Raw genomic sequence first — 18,789 nt, 5'->3', positions numbered from 1 at the left:
TGATATAAAAACTATTCATGACTAGCTGAAGTCCCCGGCGTTTCCCGAAATATACACAGAGTTTTTCGAAATCAAATAAAGAATTCCTCTTGTTTTATAGGTGAAGTGTGCAAAATTTCATTAATCTCTGAATAAAACTTTACATTTGTTTACAATTAAATCCACACCGCCCGCACCCGCCTTGGGTTCGCCAGAGACACTTTTCTTTATAATCTAAAAATAGCCAGATAATAAACATAACACACATCGATGTATTTTTTAAATATTATTATTTTTAATTTTTTCAAAACATGTATTTTTTCAAAGTAAAGTGCATATTCGTGTTACTATATTTACTTCATATTCACATATAAATCTAATGTATATCAAAGGCAGGTGCTGTGTTATATCGTAACATAAAGTAGTTTGGCTTATTTATCATAAGGTGCTGCTGGCGCTACTATATTTATATTATACCAGTTTACATGGCAAAAAGAGTTTGAATTTGGCGCGGCGCGCAAAACAGCTGACTTGATTGTCGAGTCAAATCGCCAGCACTCCGTCGCTAGGGTCGCTTCCTGCCAACGGAGCTTCCCCGCAGCGCCGTCCGCGTCGCCAGTGTCGCTCTGCGCGCCGCGGAGTGCTACCATCGCGTACATTCTGACATATGTGAATAGTCAAACGCGGTTAAATGTTCAAATATTTAGTTTTTTCTTTTATTTTAATAGTTATTTTATAATACTCGGTTGTGATTTGTGATATAATATATAAAAAATGAGTGTCTGATCTGTGTTGACTAGCGCCGACGTCAGCTGGTCCGAGTGCGAATAGTGCTAAGAAATAATGGCGGCCTTGCCAGCAGGTGTTCAGTATGGGTTGTCCTCAGAAGCGAATAATCACGATAATAAGGACCTAGTGATGGTGAAATTGACGGATTCCGCCCTGAGATCTATCGAGGAATTCATAAGAAATAAGGTGAGTATCTTTCTTCCATCTCGAAAGCAACCTCGAGACGGGAGACGTTGGTGCCCCTGCAGTAGAAAGACATCGCCAAGTCGCCATGTTATGACAAATTTGCCTTATTGCAAAACTAAACATCGCTTCACCCGTTTAATGGCTATCTAATAAAAGGGTACATTCTCATTTTTAATCGACTTGTTCGTGTCTTTCTGCCTTATACGTTTTCTTCTATTTACAAGGCACGCCACGTCAACAAGTGTCGATTATGGGATTTGTTGATCTCTCCTTCTCCTGCGGACAAGGGACACTCGCATTTCATCAGCCCGACACCAGCTAGAGACGCAATCTAATGCTTCGAGGACTGAAATCGCAGCTCGACATGTCTATCAGCGGACCGGAAATTTCACACTCACATTTCAGTTACACAATGGTTTCATAGGTTATGACTGCGATTAATTATCTACCCAGACACACGATCCATATCGTGTTTCCTCCGAGATCACACACTCGTAATATTGCAATTTTATCTACTTTTTATTAGGAATATTCCACTGCCACCCAGTGAACTACTTTGTTGTGGCTGGGGCTAGTAAAGCATCTCTAACCGTCTTCCATATCAAAGATATGGCTCCCTGGTACCTCTTTCTCAATCTACTGATCAGAAATATTACTCTCTTTCAAACCGACGGAAAACACGACTTCTTTTATAAAAATATAATACATGTTTTAAATTGACAACCATCACGGTACTAGCGCGTGCATTACTCGATATAAAAACTTGTTATCGAAGATTAATTTATTTATTTTTTTACACATGATCGCCTATTTAAACATTGTCTAAAATTGAGTGTCCTGTCAAACACAAAGAATAATATTATTTAGCCGTCGCTCGCCAAATGAGCCGACGTAATAATGTGTAATTTTTATCTATGTGCGTCAATCTGGTCGCAGTCAATTTCTGGGTAACTTTCAATAATATTTCCTGATGACGCGATAAGTAATTTTATTTATATTTCCTAGCCGATGTGACTTTCGATGTAGGAATTGGACACGATATCCAATTACCTACTTATCCGAACTGCTCCATCGATTCTCAAACATTCCGTGACCTACTGCCCGTTGTAGCATAAATATTACTTTATTCAGTCCCACTCGAGTCTTCGCAATCTTATTTTTATGCTCACTTTTATTGTGACTTAGAGACACGTGAATAGCATATTATACAAAATAATAAAGTACACAAACTGTGGTTTCTTTTCTTGGTGCACAAATAAGAGATACAACCTCATACTTAAACATTATGCGGGCTTGGCCTACTATTAATAGGTATATCACACCACACCATATCGCTCCGGGATCGAGCGATCAGCGAGCGATCTTAATTATTTAATCTTCTCGGTCTACCATTATACATAAGTGTTCCTCTCGTATTTTGTGTGATAACGTAAGTACCTCCCTCTCTGATTTAATACTTCCGTGATCTTACCTATATTACAATTTAATTTACTTTATTCGAAAAAAAAAACAGTTCCATACACTTTTTTGGTATATTGCGTGTTCACTGAGTTCCATAAACCAGTTAAGTTTCCGCGTAGAAATGTATAAACAAATATATACCTTCCAAGAAAAATCAAAACTAGAAATTCAAATAAACCTAAATCTATCTTAGATCAGTTATAATAATAAATCACCTTCAAGGCAATGAATGTAAATAAGCAAGAAAGATGTCTACTAAGGTAGATTGTTAATGCTCGTCATAAAAAATAATATTACGATAAATGTATGTATTATAATATGAAGTGTCGTTCCCATCCTGACCAAGAATACCGAATCAAGATTTAATGGTAGAAAGTTGTCGAAAAGAAAAGTTACGCCCCCGCTAAAAAAATGCAGTTTAACCGAGCTGGTTATTTTCGACAACCGTGAATAAATCAAATGTGAAATTAATGACTCGCTGCAAATTGGGGGAGTCACGGGGCTGGTTGATAGTGGGGCTGCTCGTTATCTGCATGACACCACATGTAGAATTAGGTAGTATTGTAGACAGGTTCGACCGAAATACAGTTCCATACACACGGTGTGTAGGTTATACCTACCTGACATTCCCATGTTCATTGTTCATTTCAGTTCTCCTTAGAAAAAAGATAAATAAACTCAATGCAAAAACCATTATTGTTATTTAAACAGCGTGCCAGCGGAGATTATATAAATTATAATGTAGTAAAAATATACATAAAATGCTAAGGAAATAGATCGATACTCGTACTTGCGCCTAGGCTACTTACTAGGCGAGCAGGATAGCGCAAAAGTGAATTCATATACATGTTACACCGGCGCAAATTGGTTATATATACAATATTATCAGCTTGTTCAGAATTACTTCACTTGGAATGTTCCACGCTTCGTAGTATTCTTTTTATTATCGCCTAGTAACTATTTTGACCACTTTCTCGATCCTAAAGTTGCGGTAACTATGCCACTTCGATAATTAGAGTGATAAACTATTGACTAATTTATGATAATTATTTGGTTACACTCTTAAGACCTCTAACGGGAATGAATGAATGAAATTTATTACAAAATAGCTTTCTCTCTTTTTGATTTGATTTTGTTTCCTTTCGCCGAAGTTGTAAAAGTTTTTTTCTAATTTGGGACATCTGTCTTGTAAGGTTTCAGATTCTAATAGGTACAATGAGTTTCCCGGTGTACAACAGGTAATGCGATCCCAAACATTTCGCAGCCCACCTGCCCTTTGCTTCGGGAATGGCAGATTATAATATGCGACCTTGAATCTAAATAAAAAATATCCGTACCCAGATGACTTTTCTAACAGCTCTACAAACTTTATTTTAAAATTTGCTTCTAAAGTGGAGAATTTGATTTGAGGGAGGTCATTATATGTAAAAAGCTGTACATTAAAATGCCTTTTGAAGAAGTTTGAAAATATGTATTTCATCATTGGGAAAATAGGCTATTATATAAAATTAAATATTTTATTCTTAACTATAGCGTGGGGATTTTTTACCGTTTTAAATGAAATTGGCAATCTCGATCGTGACCATTTAAATATCCTGGTATTAAAAGGGTAGAGTTTTAGAAACATTTTCGCTAATGTATCCATACGTGTTTTCGTTTTGACTTGTCTTCCGCATTTTTCAGCCGGGTTTATTTGCCACTCCGCTGTAATCTCACGCGCCGTGTTTGCAAAATCCCAGATAAAAAACATACATTAGATAATTTGTTTACTGATATGGTATGTGATGGACTAAGAAAGGGGTGTAAGGAGAAGCAACTCAAGGAAGGCACGACACGATCAAGTGAATCATATACTTATGTATGGTAAAACGAGGCGTATATGACGAGCGAAGAAAGGTGTGTAAAGATGTGTTTTTGGTTTGAATTTGATCGCCTACAAATATTATAAATGCTGCGAGTATATGATAAGTATTATTATTAAGCCTGGAAAAATAAATTATCAAGCATATTAAAATTTCCTACTTACGACCCCCTTTTCGGATACAGTTTTACGAAATTTACCGCGAGCCGAGCCACAAATAATGGGTAAAAAACGAAGCAACCACAAACGGTGCGAAACGCCAACGAAAGGTTGCTTCGTTCTTTACCCATAATTCGTGGTTCGACTCGCTCAAATTTCGTCCTGTTTATACGCACCCTCACACGCCGATGTGGATCGCCTTAAATGGAAAATTTCGTCAGTTATTTTGTTGTATGTTTTTATTTAGTTACAAAAAATAACATTTTTATATCTAGTATAAACCTTGACTTACTAACAACTTATGTGTATGACATTTAGGCGTACTTAGCATTTAGGTAGGCCACGAAAGGATGCAAATTTATACTTGGAACATTCTTTCAATAAAGGTAAAATACCAATTCTTTAGCTAGGTACCAATCTATATATATGTTTAAAATAGGTCACAAATAAAAGATAATATTGCCATTAACGGGTGACCCGTCGATATTTTTGTTTTTGCGATAAATCTCGGTTCGAGTGGCCATAACACCTTCTCCTCTTATCAAGTATTTGTTTGCCTATATTTATTTTAAATCCAACCTAAATATTTGTTATCTTTAAATTGAAAACAATACCTGTAAATGTAAATATGTAACAATGTTGAAAATGCTATTAAAATAGAGTATTTCGTAAGAATCGCGAAGTCCATTATCTTTTTTCAAGAGTAAAAGAGCACTAACAGGGAAGTGTTTTTCTTTCTTCTACTTTCTGAATATTTTATATTATCTGGGGAATTATTCCCTTTTTTGTACTGTACATTTTCTTGGGTGAATTAATAATGCTTGCTCTTGGCAAGTCCAAAATATTCAGTAAAAAAACCCACGTCATTGTTGACTGCTGTAGTACTAGAAACGCCCATTACTTGGTCCAGTACACGTGCACACGTGTTGATGGGGTCCCCGGGGAGCAGGTGGACCCTTTCTGCTTCCATCTGGGAGTGTAGTACCCCTTGTCCTACCGATGAGAATTCCGTTGTAACCTCTCTTTCTCTTGTATTTATTCTTTTGTGAGAAAGAGGGAGGCATTACAATATATCGATCAGTGGTATACCTATACTTATACTAGGTATAAAATTATCTTATAATACCCTACGTAGGTAAAGGTACCTACCCGCTATCAAAACGAAATCGAAAAACTTTTTCGGATGCGCAAAATAAGTTTGGATCCTGTTTTCTCCCTAAGGATCTTCAAAAATAGTAATTTATTGTAGATCTTCTTGGAATAATAATACATTCCGGAAAATAGCTCTGTTTTTATCTCAGAGGCTGGGTATTAGATTGAATTTCTCCGCCAAGTAAAACGAATGATTTTTCTACCAATTCTTTTTAAAAGTACCCAATCATTAATTTGGTGCGATATACTTGTTGGTGTTGCTTATAAATTGTTATTTGAGATAGATATTAGTGACAATAACGTATTATCATGACAATAAGTAATATAACAGTAGACTTAGAGTAGGGTCCATTACCCCGACTTGACAGCTCGCAACTGTCACAACGCTCGTGCGCTCTGGCGGAATAAAATGTACTATAAAACCCGTCTACCATCTTAACACATTTACAGACAGACGAAATGCAAAGTGGTCGAGCCAAAACAGGACTTCGCTTTAACACATTTACAGACAGACGAAATGCAAAGTGGTCGAGCCAAAACAGGACTTCGCTACGCTTAGTCAATAAGGAAAATGACATTCCTCCTTTCTACATCGAGATCTTTTTTTACCCAAATTTTCAAACTCCTAAAGGCCCAGTTGTCTCGCAGAAATTCACGTGTGACAAAGTCATCAAATGGCCATTCAGCGCCATTTTGTTTTTCCCAATTAGGGTTCTAGCGGGTGGGGTGTGAAAGGGGTGAAATAAGAATTAATACATTCAATCGAACATTCAAAGACGCGGAAAAAGCGCAGAAGCATTTCAGCATTTTCCGAGGAGCAAACTTGCCACTGCAGAGATCGAAAAGTTGAATAATTGTATAAGTAGGGAGGGGAAAAGCAACATGCCAAAAGTCAAACAATTTTAAATGTCAAAATACGAGAACTGTAGGTAGATATGTGCGCAGATTCAAATACAATGCCGGTGCTCGTGCGCAGTACTTTCAGTGATTAAAATCTCCGTAGACGTAACCCCAGAGATGTTTGATCTGAGTTGGCGCCCCTTCCGGGAGTACTACAATCACCCCACCCCCGGCTCCTGCTCAGCTGACTGCAGTCACTAGGGGTTGTAACACAAGTCTCGCCAGTTTGGACTCTTCCCAACAAGAAAGCCGAGCAAACCGAACCCCCGCAGTGAAAAGTACCGATCAAATGTTCCGTGAATCATTTTGATCTCTTGGTGGTCTTTCCCCTTTGCCGTGCAGGGCCTCCCCCGCACGTATCCAGCCGACCCGGGCCGTGCTTGAGGGGTCGTTGTCCTTCTACTGCCCCCCACTACTCGTGCGGCTCGCCAGGTGCAACCCAATCCATGCATGACTACGCGTTACGGATTCCGTTGCATATTGTTCTCGGATCCTTGCCCTGCGGTGTTTTTTGAAAATTAATTCATTCCTTTGAAAAAACACGTTAGATGTCGTTGAGCGTTTCCGAAAAACGAACATACCCGTCTCGGAACAAATATCATCTAGTGAGGCTTGTAACGTATTTGCGTATTATTAACATTTAAATGGCAATGCAATTCATTTTAAACATTGTCGGTTATATTTATTGTAATAAAATACTTCAAGTTTTAAATACTTATTTAATAGTGGTTATAGTGTTAGCCCTATTTTTGCCCTGTACAAAAATATTTTTGGCTTGCAACTAAGATTCATAATTATAACCAGTGACTTAGATCTAAGACCTATATCGATATTCCAATACATCTAGACCCGTTATTGTCTCACAAAATGTGGCAAAATCAAATTAGTTAATCTTATTTTAAAGAAATAAGTTGTCTATATTGTTTCAAATGTAACTTGAACGTGATATAACTTTATTTATTTTATAAATCAATACCATGTACTTGCTTTACCATTGTTACAATGTACAACAAATACCGAGTTAACACAACTGTGTTACTTATATTATTATTTATATTTACTTCATGTAAAAGCCTACTGCGGCGTAAATAAATAAAAATCTTATGTATTATTTAGCATGTTTTGGTTATTTCAAATATTAGAAGTAATTATAAGAAAAGAGCTCCTGAAACAATATATAAACTAATTGTAGCCGGCGTTGCTAGGGGTTATCATTAGGAGATAAACATATATCATTCTGTACACCTTTTAAAGATATGCTATTCCGTAGTACATTATTTTGATGTATCTCTTAAGGTTAGCAATGCAAGCGCCCGAAAATATATTTTTTACGTCTTGATTATAAATATAATTTGCATGTATTATATATATATAAACCTTCCGGAAGAAATTCTCTAAATGATAGTTAAAACCCTACCAAAAACTTTTCGGTAGTTTGGAGAAGAACTAAGCGCACAAACAGGCTGATGAGGATAGCGACTTTATTTCATACTATTAAGAGATATGTTAACTATCGTACCTTCAGGTAAAATAACACTATATAAGTTAAATGTTATCATAGCGTCCCTTGCAATATGGTTGCACATAAAATCCTGCTAATTCACAATAATTATTCCTGGTAAGAATTCGGAAAAGAACATTTCCAAACATCTTTGTCTCTGGAAACATGCCCAGAATATTATTTAAAAATACAATAAAAAACCAACACGCGTATTTTCGTACTTCACCAACAAATGATAATAATTGAAACAGAAGACAGTAGAAGAGCTATTTGTGTTCATTAACTAGACATTTTTTAAAGAACTTTCGTTACGTTTTTAAGAACTTCTGTATCATAGAAAATAATGATACCTAATTAATATTAGTCTCAACTTAATTTCACGATACCTTAATATCCTATGCATAGCAAAAATCGCTCGTTTTCAATAATTTGTGCAACCTCCGGAAATCTATCTTCTTACTCTAAACATTGTTATGGATGCAATAAATATCATCACATTTAAAAAGGCAATGCATTTTTACATAATAAATAAAAATGAAGTCATTTTATTTACAACGATTGCCCGTGGAACAAATAGACTTCTCTGCCTCTCAGACGCCCGATATCTTTTAAACATTTACTACTACATTCTTATTATTACAGTATCTTTCTCTCATTTGTTTTCCATAGATGTTATTGCAATACGTTTTTCACATTAATTTTGCAGCAATGTTATTACGTTATCGTTTCGATTGTCATAACCGCTTTCGGTGCGCTGTTGTCGAAATTCAGATTTCAAATAATGTAGGTAGGTACTCGACTTCAATTTTATTGTCCGGACGATAAGCTGGGAAATTTACTACTTTAGTACTCACCAAAACAAGAAAGAGTTATTGCGAAAACTTATTATTATTATCCATGCCATTCGTTTATATGTGGTTGAGAAGCTTTAATTTGAATAAATTCAATTCAAATAAATGTTATTACATGCATTGCGACCTTGCTTATCCGGAATTATTCAACTGTGTGATGATATTGGCTTGAATTTAAGTATTTTTATATCAAAATACATTAATTTATAATATATTATGTACACATCACACACGTCGTTGCCAAAGTAACGAAAGCGCCCTAAACACGTTCCCGGACGAGCATGCTATAGCATCCGCATTGGATAGTTTAATTATGTCGCGGATGCTATAGCATTCGAAGTTTATTGAGTTTTTTTGTCAGATATGCTTGAGCAGTTGCTTTATCCTTATAAAATATAGGTAGTCTATTTCTTACTGTCACTGCTGACACAACCACAGATCGCTTACTGTCACATGAGACCTTTTCTGCACACAAAGATAAAACAGTGTTTACCCCATCCCCTACAGCTCGCCCGGCGTACCCCGCGTGGTCGCGTATGCTATACGCGTCAAATGTATTGAGATACGTCTGCTAGAGCATTCGCGTCGCTCTTGATGGTGTTGGTTGGTACGTATCATGACGGAAATGCTAGAGCAATCGCAAAAATCTAATACAAAAAAATAGTGCAATAGGGTGTCTCACTGCCCGTGAACGTGTTGAGGTGATTTTTCACTTTGAAAAACGGAGAAATAGCAAACATGGACAGATTGCATGCAGGGTGAAGATTACCTATTTTGTTAACTAGTTAAAGATAATATTAATGCAAGGGTATCATTTAATTAACTATCCTGAGGTAGAGATGAACTGCCAAACAATTATGAAAGTCTTATTTTATACACACTCTTGGTCTATCGCCTCTTGACATGACCTGACTCGAGTATTTTATACACACTCTTGGTCTATCGCCTCTTGACATGACCTGACTCGAGTATTTTATACACACTCTTGGTCTATCGCCTCTTGACATGACCTGACTCGAGTATTTTATACACACTCTTGGTCTATCGCCTCTTGACATGACCTGACTCGAGTATTTTATACACACTCTTGGTCTATCGCCTCTTGACATGACCTGACTCGAGTATTTGATTCGGTTAATCGTGCCATGCCTTCCTGGTGCATCCTCGACTTCTTTTGTTCAATTTTGCGACAGAAATGCTACGTCGTCGAATCTCGTTCTTTGCAAAGAAAAATAATTCTGTAGAAAATGGGAATTTTGCCTCAATTCTCGACGAAGTCACTCGAAGTGGAATGACGTTTGACATATGTGAGTATGTACCTTCGACGAGACTCACGAATAAGAACGTCGACCAATGTATGTACTTCCGATGGCGATTGCGAGCGGCCTGGATTGGAAAATCCACAACCAGTACCGTTAATGTTGGTTCTAAGCATCCTTTCATAACTTCTTCGCATTCGTAATGTCTAATACTGGCATTTTGTCTACTTCGTCCTAGCGTTCAAGTTTTGGTTTATATAGGTACGTTTCAAATATCCGACTGCGATTTCCCTGCAATGTTTCCGATGTGTAGATATTTATCTAATCTATCCGTCGGTTGTACGTATTGTTAATTAGTTAGACGGGATGGCGTTAGCATATCAATATGCAGGCCACGTTACCCGATGCGTTCTGCATTCCTCTTATCTCTCGTCTGCTATCAGTCGGTGATAAGAGGCGCCGTTTGCTGTATCACTACGCCGAAGGGGGTCAGATACTGATTCCTTAATCTCAACCAGGCTTCAGTCGGAGTCCTAGCTGATCAGAGCCAGCGGGACTACTAATCATATGTATCACAAAACAGAGCTATAGTCATTTCAGTGTTGGCCTCTCATCAAGGCGAGACTAGGGTATCTTATACTATGGAACACTTGCTAATATACCTACCACTACATTTTCTCTCTCGAGTCGTCTGCTTTCACAGACCCAATGTTCAGCGTTTTTGTATATTTGCGACACGTTCTAGAGTATAATATACTCTCAGTACAAAAACAGTAATTGTTGCAAATTAGTTCAATTCTATACATTTGAACACACTATCCCAACGTCACAGCTTAGTTCTGTGTGTTCGTTACGAATACGTAACGTACACGTATTTTGTACCTTCAATAAGCATTGTTTCGGCTGTATTTGCTCACCGTCTCATTGCCATCTCGTCCCTCTGTCTGAAGGGAAAATGTTTACCCAGTCTGCAATATGTTATCTTGACGGGGAATAAAACTCGCAGAGCAAATTAATAATGCAACTAAACAAACATATATTTAGTGTGAGTATCGCTGTCTCAAGAGAATGGTAGTTATCACCCTGATAAAATACCACCATTCCAAATCTAAACGTTGTTTGAATTGTCCTTAGCTGTGTTTGATGACCAGATCTAAATAGCCAGATACTTCCTGACCTTCCTCTTCCTATCTCTGGCCCACCTGGCTCCAGACAATTGGGCGCGGTTGGGTATTCACGGGTACGTAGAGGGACATGCGTTCCGGCAGGACGAGGGTCCTGGGTTCATATCCTAGATGTGACCGTATCTTTTTCTGATTTTTCTGTGTCAAATTTTCGTTTAAGAATCGCTAATATTGTCTTTAATAATTACATATAGCGATTCGAGGTTTTACTCATTAAGTTATTCCAAAAAATAAATAAAAGAAAACTTGTGCGGTATTCACATAAAAAAACTGCTTGGACCAAGAGGGACAATTGCATCCTCAATTTTAGGAATATTGTGAGGCCGATAAAAGTAGAGAAGTTTTGGAAGTCAGTTCTGATAACTAAACAAGGATAGATCAATTGCTTTTATTTTCTGTTTTGAAATTTCTCTTCCAGGTAAATCATTAATTTAATGGCGATTGTTAAGTCTCTCGGTAATAAAAATAAGTATTAGTGTTATGCCGTTGTAAGTCGGTTGTAACACTTAATTTTACGCCCACATTGGACATTACGCCAATTTATAGGTTACGTTAGTTTTATGTTTGGTGACAACTGATAACTGAAAGGTCTAATGATCTAAATCTAATAGGACTTTCTTTTGTCCAAGTTTTGTAGAACTTCCTTGTAATCTTTCTTATCTCTTTATCCGTTTCAAATGGAAAAAAATAGATAATATTGTTGTCCTGAGGACTAAACTTCTATTGCAATGATTGCGTGTCGTAAGGCGACTGTCGTTATAAATCATTTAATAACCTTCCTATTTTGCAGATAAACAATTATAAAACTGGATACCACAGGATACGATACGCGCAAATGCCAGAAAGCTTGATAAATTGCAAAATGCATACACTATTATTATCTTATTGTCATATCTTCAACGTATATATTAGGAACGAGTCTTCAACATTTCACAATTTGACTATCTTATCTCGTAAACTATTTTCCATAACAACTCGGGTTGCAGGAATTCCAATCATTAGTGTCACAATATAAAAATAATGCACTGTTTGTATAGCTGAACATTACTCACTTTGTTGTCAAAGTTACAGTTAGTTATAAATTCATCAACCTTTTAAATGTACAGGGAAACAGACTTTTTTTTGACATGCTTAACCACATGCTAGTTATCCTCTTTTGCTGTTCATAATTTGTTCAAAAGCTGAAACGAACTTCGAATCGACATTTAACGGGAACCTTTCGAATGTTTCTAATGAATGAAAAATTGTTGAACAATTTAAACGAACATGGAACTCATTCCTGTTTACTTTTGTATTTAAACTGTTATTAAAAAAGCTCCATAGTGATGATGGAAATTACTAAGTAAGCTGAAAAATGTTTTTGCTTACAAATTCCAGACGCAGGAAGTTTTGCTAATTTCATGACGCCGTTGTTCACCGCTCGTCAGCGGCACTAAATAAAAATATAAAATATTGTTCTTAAAGTACAAATTACTAAAGAATAAATATTCATTTTAACAATATTAGCCAGTTAGCGCAAAAAGCGACCAGCCGCCATAGTTACTTTGCCGGTTATTTATGTTTATTTTGTCTGTCTTAGTTTTTGCTTTGTTGTATCGCTATGTTGGGGTATTACCGACACGTCGACCTTTGGTCGTAATATTAGTTTTAACTTGTTGTTTGTTGTTTCAGGCGATAAGCTTTCTAGAGCATTGCCTTTCCTTATAATTGTATAATTGATAATATTTTATATCTAGTGTTCGACGGCCTCCCTGGTCGAGGGGTAAGGCCCTCGACTAGCAATCCGGAGGTCGCTGTTTTTGTTATTTCACAATCTGTTCATTTAAAATAATGCGTTCCAGAGTGGAAGATACTCTCAGTATCGCCCTGGTGTTACACCACCGTTCAGAATTGAAACTTACTTCCCACCTTCCTAGTCCCCATATCCATGTAATATATTCAAATAAATCTTCTATTTGTATATATTATTCGAACTTCAGTGCTTTTATTATTATTTATTTAGTGACTCTGGCAAATGTTTGCTTAAATTACTTCTGCGTTCAGTTTAAGTGTTGGCGTTTGTTACTCGATTAATACAAATACATTGACTGAAGCGGCTAACCATTTGCGTAAAACATAAATTTCTTAAATAATGACAAATCCATTATTAGCTACTGACATTATTTTACCCGTAGCACTTGTCAAATTGTTTTATTTTATGCACGTTGAAATTTTCTTCTACTCTTTTTATAAATTTTATTTTTATTTTTTCCTAATATGTACTTATTTAATAGTAAAGTTAGCTCATTTTTTGTTATCGATGAATTTAAGTGACGATAAATAATATTTCTTTAACATAACCAAAGGAACAAACGCGGTAATTATGTTTTAAAAATAGGTCATTAAACAATGCTAATTGATTACAACACGATGTCATGAACACAAATCAAATATCTAATAACTGTTTGTTGATTTTGATACGCATAATAAATGTTGGGTACAATATGTCAATATTTGAATTTTGATATATGTATAAAAATACCATGATATATTTTCGAACCTCAATCTCTAGTAATAACAATTGGATAATTTTTATAGCTCCGTTTTTGTGAAAAATCACCTCGATAGTATACAAAATTCACGATGTGCATGTCATTGTATTTGGCGTTTTAACAGTTTCAGTGGCTATAATTATAAAGGAGGTTACAGAAGCAAAGACCGCTATTTGCATCCACTACAGACTATTTACGATTTGTGAACACGGTAAAAAAAAATATTTTTAGTAATAAAAATGAGAAATTTTGTGATTATGGTTTCAAAAAGATCATTTATCATTTTGCCGGCTAGAGTTCTCAGTCACTTTAATAATCATTATTTGAAAGTTGACAATGAAACAAATAGTTTTTTTTAACATAGCCTTTTAGCTTTTATAGCCTTCTCACAGTTTACGTGATTTGCGTGCTGATATTTTCCCTGATCAATAATAAAACGGTCTTTCCGCTAATAGCTGAGTTGTAACAGTCTCGCATGTTTATACAAACCTTACTGAAAAGGCGTTACAACCGACTCCTGAACAGCAGTACATTGACTAACAGTTAACAGTTTCCCGTCTTTTCTTTGGTCATAATCTGGAGTCGATTATAATAGGTATTATCAGCGATCTGGGGATGTCCATGTTTCATATCGCCGCCCAGCGCCAGGGTCCTGGGTAAGTGAAGGTTTTGGTAAAAGTTGTTAACCTCCTGCACGGTGACCTATACCGTGTAGTGGCGCATGGCTATACTACAGATGTATATATAAACTCTTATACCTCAACTACACGATACCTGTACGTGGACACGACGGGCACACAGTCAAACAATCTACCAAAAAGTCCGTCGCGGTCGTACAGAAAGGCTCGCTACCAAGCTGCCTGACCGGTTCTTACATTGTGCCAATCCCAGTAGACGCCGTATCAAATCTCGGTATACTCATACTGAATACTTTACATTATAGAATGTGTGAAACCGACCAACACTCAGTGCCGATTGCAGATATCCTGTCCCGCCTGTTTGCCTGGTGTTGTCCGCCAGGAATTTCTCTTTTATTCCGCGCGTACTTGCAGATTCCTGCTTCTTTTTCAACCCATGACAATGTTGTTATTGTGGCTGGCCTTATATTGCTTCACTCAAAGCACCAAGCTAATTAACATAATCGACACCAGACCCCTTCCCAAATGTCACGATCCGAAGGTTTTATGTGCTGTCTGTTTTTCTATGAAGCTTTAAAAATACTTATTTATCGATAAACTTCATGCTGTTGTTAGCCAGGAGTTTTTGTTGTTCTTCAAAGCCTTTGGACATAGGTAGCCTCCTTCAAATGCCTAGTTTTACTGGTTCTCGGTGGTTATTTTCTTATAATTGATAATTTATATCAAAACCGTTTCTTTATCCCAATCACGGGTGTGATTTGATTATTTTATTATATGTGCGTTCCCATATTATGTTGTTTAACTTTTAGGGTATTGTTCTCCTCAACCAACTAGAGAGTCATCTTTTCGGCCAGTGTACCTACATCGTCAGGTCAGGCACGCAGAGCTTGGAAAAATGTTTCATTTGTGTATTCAATTTGCAATTCCTTGTCACAGAAGTCAATCCTTACTAATGTTGTAAACATCGGTCATTATTTATGGCAATCCCATTAAAAGGCGGATATTGATACACAATACATTTATAATACAGGTTTTTCCAATAAGAGGTGTTATTTTGATATTCAAAGAAAAATGCCATTTTTAATATAAATGATCGAATTTTTATTTCATTATAAAGAGGAAGGTATGCCGTTAATAGTGAAAAATAACATCAGTCTAATGACCACCACGACCACGCCTGCAGGACCATATCCTTTCCATGAAATTTTCCATAACCAAATCGCAAAGTGGCTGCCTTATGTCCTCGATAGCCTCACGAATTCCATCTTTGAGGTCTTGAATCGACGCTGGGCTGTTGGCGTAGACCTTCTCTTTCACGTGGCCCCAAAGGAAGAAGTCGCAATGTGTTAAATCACAAGATCTCGGTGGCCAATTGTGATCACCTCTTCGAGAGACAACACGGTCCGGAAACTTTTCCCTTTAAAAGATTAATGGTTTCGTTGCTTGTGTGGCACGTAGCGCCGTCTTGTTGAAAGTAAACGTTGTCCAGATCAATACCATCCAATTCCGGCCATAAAAAATCATTAATCATCTCTCGATAGCTCTTTGAATATCAAAATAACGCCTCTTATTGGAAAACCCTGTTTATCCCGAAATGTTAACGATGTTATAAGTTATGATAACGTTACGACATTTAATACGCTGCGGTGCAACTCTTACTTCGTCACGAAACACGAAAGGCAAAGGCGAAAGTTTCAGGAATAAACGTTGGAATTATTATTACCTGACTGTACTCTCGAAATAAGATTCTTTAATAGCGGTTAATAATTTTACTATTGTGTTCAGTTTATGCCGACAGATAGTATCACTTTGCAAAATGTAAGAACAACTATAAACTCTTGATTAATTTTAAATATAATTCGATAATTTCTTATTTTTTTTATATTGAAACAGAGGTTATGAAAACACTTTTAAAGTAGTATGTGAACGGTGAACCTTTGAGCAAGTAGATACGTTTAACAAGATTTCCGCGAGTGACAAGAAGAATGAAAAGATCATTGAAAAACTGGTGAATGCAAGAAATTCAATTAACGGTGGACTGAATGCAGTAATCGTTCATAAAAAAGTTGTCAAAGTAACCGAGGCTGGCGGTCCACAATAATGTGCTGACGCCAACCTTGGCAGTATGGCAGTGAGGTGTGGAACGTGGAACAGGCGGGGAAGGACAAAAGTAGACAAAATACAGTAGAAATAAGTTCCCCGAGGCGCATGCGCGATATAACCATGTATGGACCTTATTACAATTAAGTACGAAAATAATACTAGGTTGATGTAAGTATAATGATAATCACCAAGATTAAGAAAGGAATGGTTTGGACCTGTAGAAGGGATGAATAGAGGAAGGTGCCATGTATTCTTGGGTCGGGTCAGGTCAAGTCAGAATAACATACGGGACATAGTTATGGTGGGATTCATCATCTCTGTATCAAGTGTTTCGATAGTTAGTTGTTGCTAGTTAAATAAAGTTTCCCCTTTTAAACCAAACCATTATATATTTAAGCGGTACACTGGCCCATTTAAATTCGAATGATCAGTGTAAATGATCACGAAGTTGTCAACACGCTAGCCCGGAACTTTCAGAAGGAAGTTAAGAAATATTCCAATAATTTAAACTCGCGTTTATTTATTTATTTCATTCAAAAAACAGTTTTTACATAAAAAAGCATGCTCTGCACATCTCACTAGGGCATTCCTGTATCAAGATGTGCAGCTTTACAATAATATCATTTAAAAAATACATATATGTAAATTTAAAATAATAACAACATTAAATTAAATTTAAACCAAAAAAGAAAAGTTTATGACACGGACGTTTCGAGACCGGTAGACAAATAGCGTTAATTATAGGTCCAAGTTAGTCAATAGTCAATATTAAACAATTAGACGCCCTCGGTGGTCGAGCGGTAAGGCTCTCGACTAGCAAGCCGAAGGTAGCCGGTTCAAATCCCAGCTTGCACTTTTAAATTTTATTTGATTAATTTGTGTTATTTGAGTTATTTCACAATTTAAAATGACATAATAAAATGGCGGCACGTTCCAGATTGGAAGGTACCCTCAGTATCGCCCTGGTGTAAGACCATCATTCAGATTTGAAACGTTGCTTGCAATGGCTTTAGCCGTGCATGGTGACCAGATCTGAATAGCCAGCTACTTTCTCTCCCTTCTAATCTCCTTCCCCTCCGAATCTTCAGTCTCACAGCATGCCGCAATTGGGATGCCTTAGTCTCACTGGCTCCAGACGGTTGGGAGCAGTTGGGACCCCTTCATTCACATTTTTAAATAAATCCAGCGCTGTATGGACACAACCAGTGGCCAGCCCGCCGATATTTTACTAATTAATGAACGTACGTCATCGCGTACCACAATCCATAATGGGCTAACAAACAATGTTGATATCTGCTTGTAACAACACGAACAGAAACATGACTCCATTCAGAGCGTGACATATTTCGACGGCAGATTAATCGTCTCAGTTTCGGGAGAGAAGTCTCGGGACCAACCAAGAGTTGGCGAGCCCAACGGACGGAAATCATTGCCTACTCTAGAATCTAAAGACAATGTATGTAGGTATTTTAATGTTGATACCCCAAGAGAATCCAAACTGCCTGAGCCAGCGGGACTATGGCTTCTCCGATTGTGGCATGTACCACAGTTATAAGTCTCAAGGTAGTGAGGTGGGGAAGGAGATGAGCATGTAGAAAGTTGGAAATTACTTCACTTTTCAGATCTGGTCACCGAGCACTGCTCAAGGAGCGTTTCGACAGTGGTCTTTTACCGGGGCGATACTGAGAGAATCTACTTCTCTGGTAGCCATTGTTTCCTTGAATCTTTCATACCTTTTTCATTGATAGTATTACCTCTTTCATTGTCCTCGACACGTTAGAATTTAAATGTCATAAAGAATTGAGACGTAAGTCGTTAATGTGTTAATTTATTACTATTGTGAACGTAAACGTATTGAAACTGCATTACTTCTTATACCTATTATTAAAAATAATTTAATTGTTTTGAAAGTTGATATGAAGATTTACAAACGCATTTGCGTGAAACAAACAAGGTAATAAACAATGATGTACAAGTACATTAAATCCTGCGCGGTTACAGTGACGTAGGACCTACCCTTCCTATTTCGTAAAACAACCTGCGTCAGTTCCATACCGACTAGCTTAATTATTACTAATATTATAATTATTTCTTTGTACTAGGCAAATAAATACTTGTGCCAGGAGAGAACGGTATAGTTTTTTATTGTTCTTTTATTTGTTTACCAATGTTACTGTACTAGCTCCGGGGATAGGGTTGATTGTTACGCCACTATCTTGTTTGGGTCGCCAGGTA

At 36.9% G+C, this 18,789-nt stretch overlaps 1 protein-coding gene across 1 annotated transcript in view; it reads left to right on the top strand.

The window, feature by feature from the left end:
• Window positions 1-595: 595 nt before the first annotated feature.
• Window positions 596-18,789, top strand: part of Su(Tpl) (Suppressor of Triplolethal) — a 121,155-nt gene continuing 102,961 nt past the window's right edge. The window contains exon 1 of the mRNA XM_089641100.1: window positions 596-954. Coding sequence (XP_089497226.1) covers window positions 823-954 — 132 coding nt within the window. The 5' untranslated portion in view covers window positions 596-822. The remainder of the gene's footprint in view (window positions 955-18,789) is intronic.

Source organism: Hesperophylax consimilis, chromosome 2 (genome assembly GCF_061612785.1).
Source record: "Hesperophylax consimilis isolate HC1 chromosome 2, BYU_Hcon_1.0, whole genome shotgun sequence".
Classification (NCBI taxonomy): domain Eukaryota; kingdom Metazoa; phylum Arthropoda; class Insecta; order Trichoptera; family Limnephilidae; genus Hesperophylax; species Hesperophylax consimilis.
The sequence above is the reverse complement of the archived record's forward strand: the minus strand, read 5'-3'. Positions and strand labels throughout refer to the sequence as shown.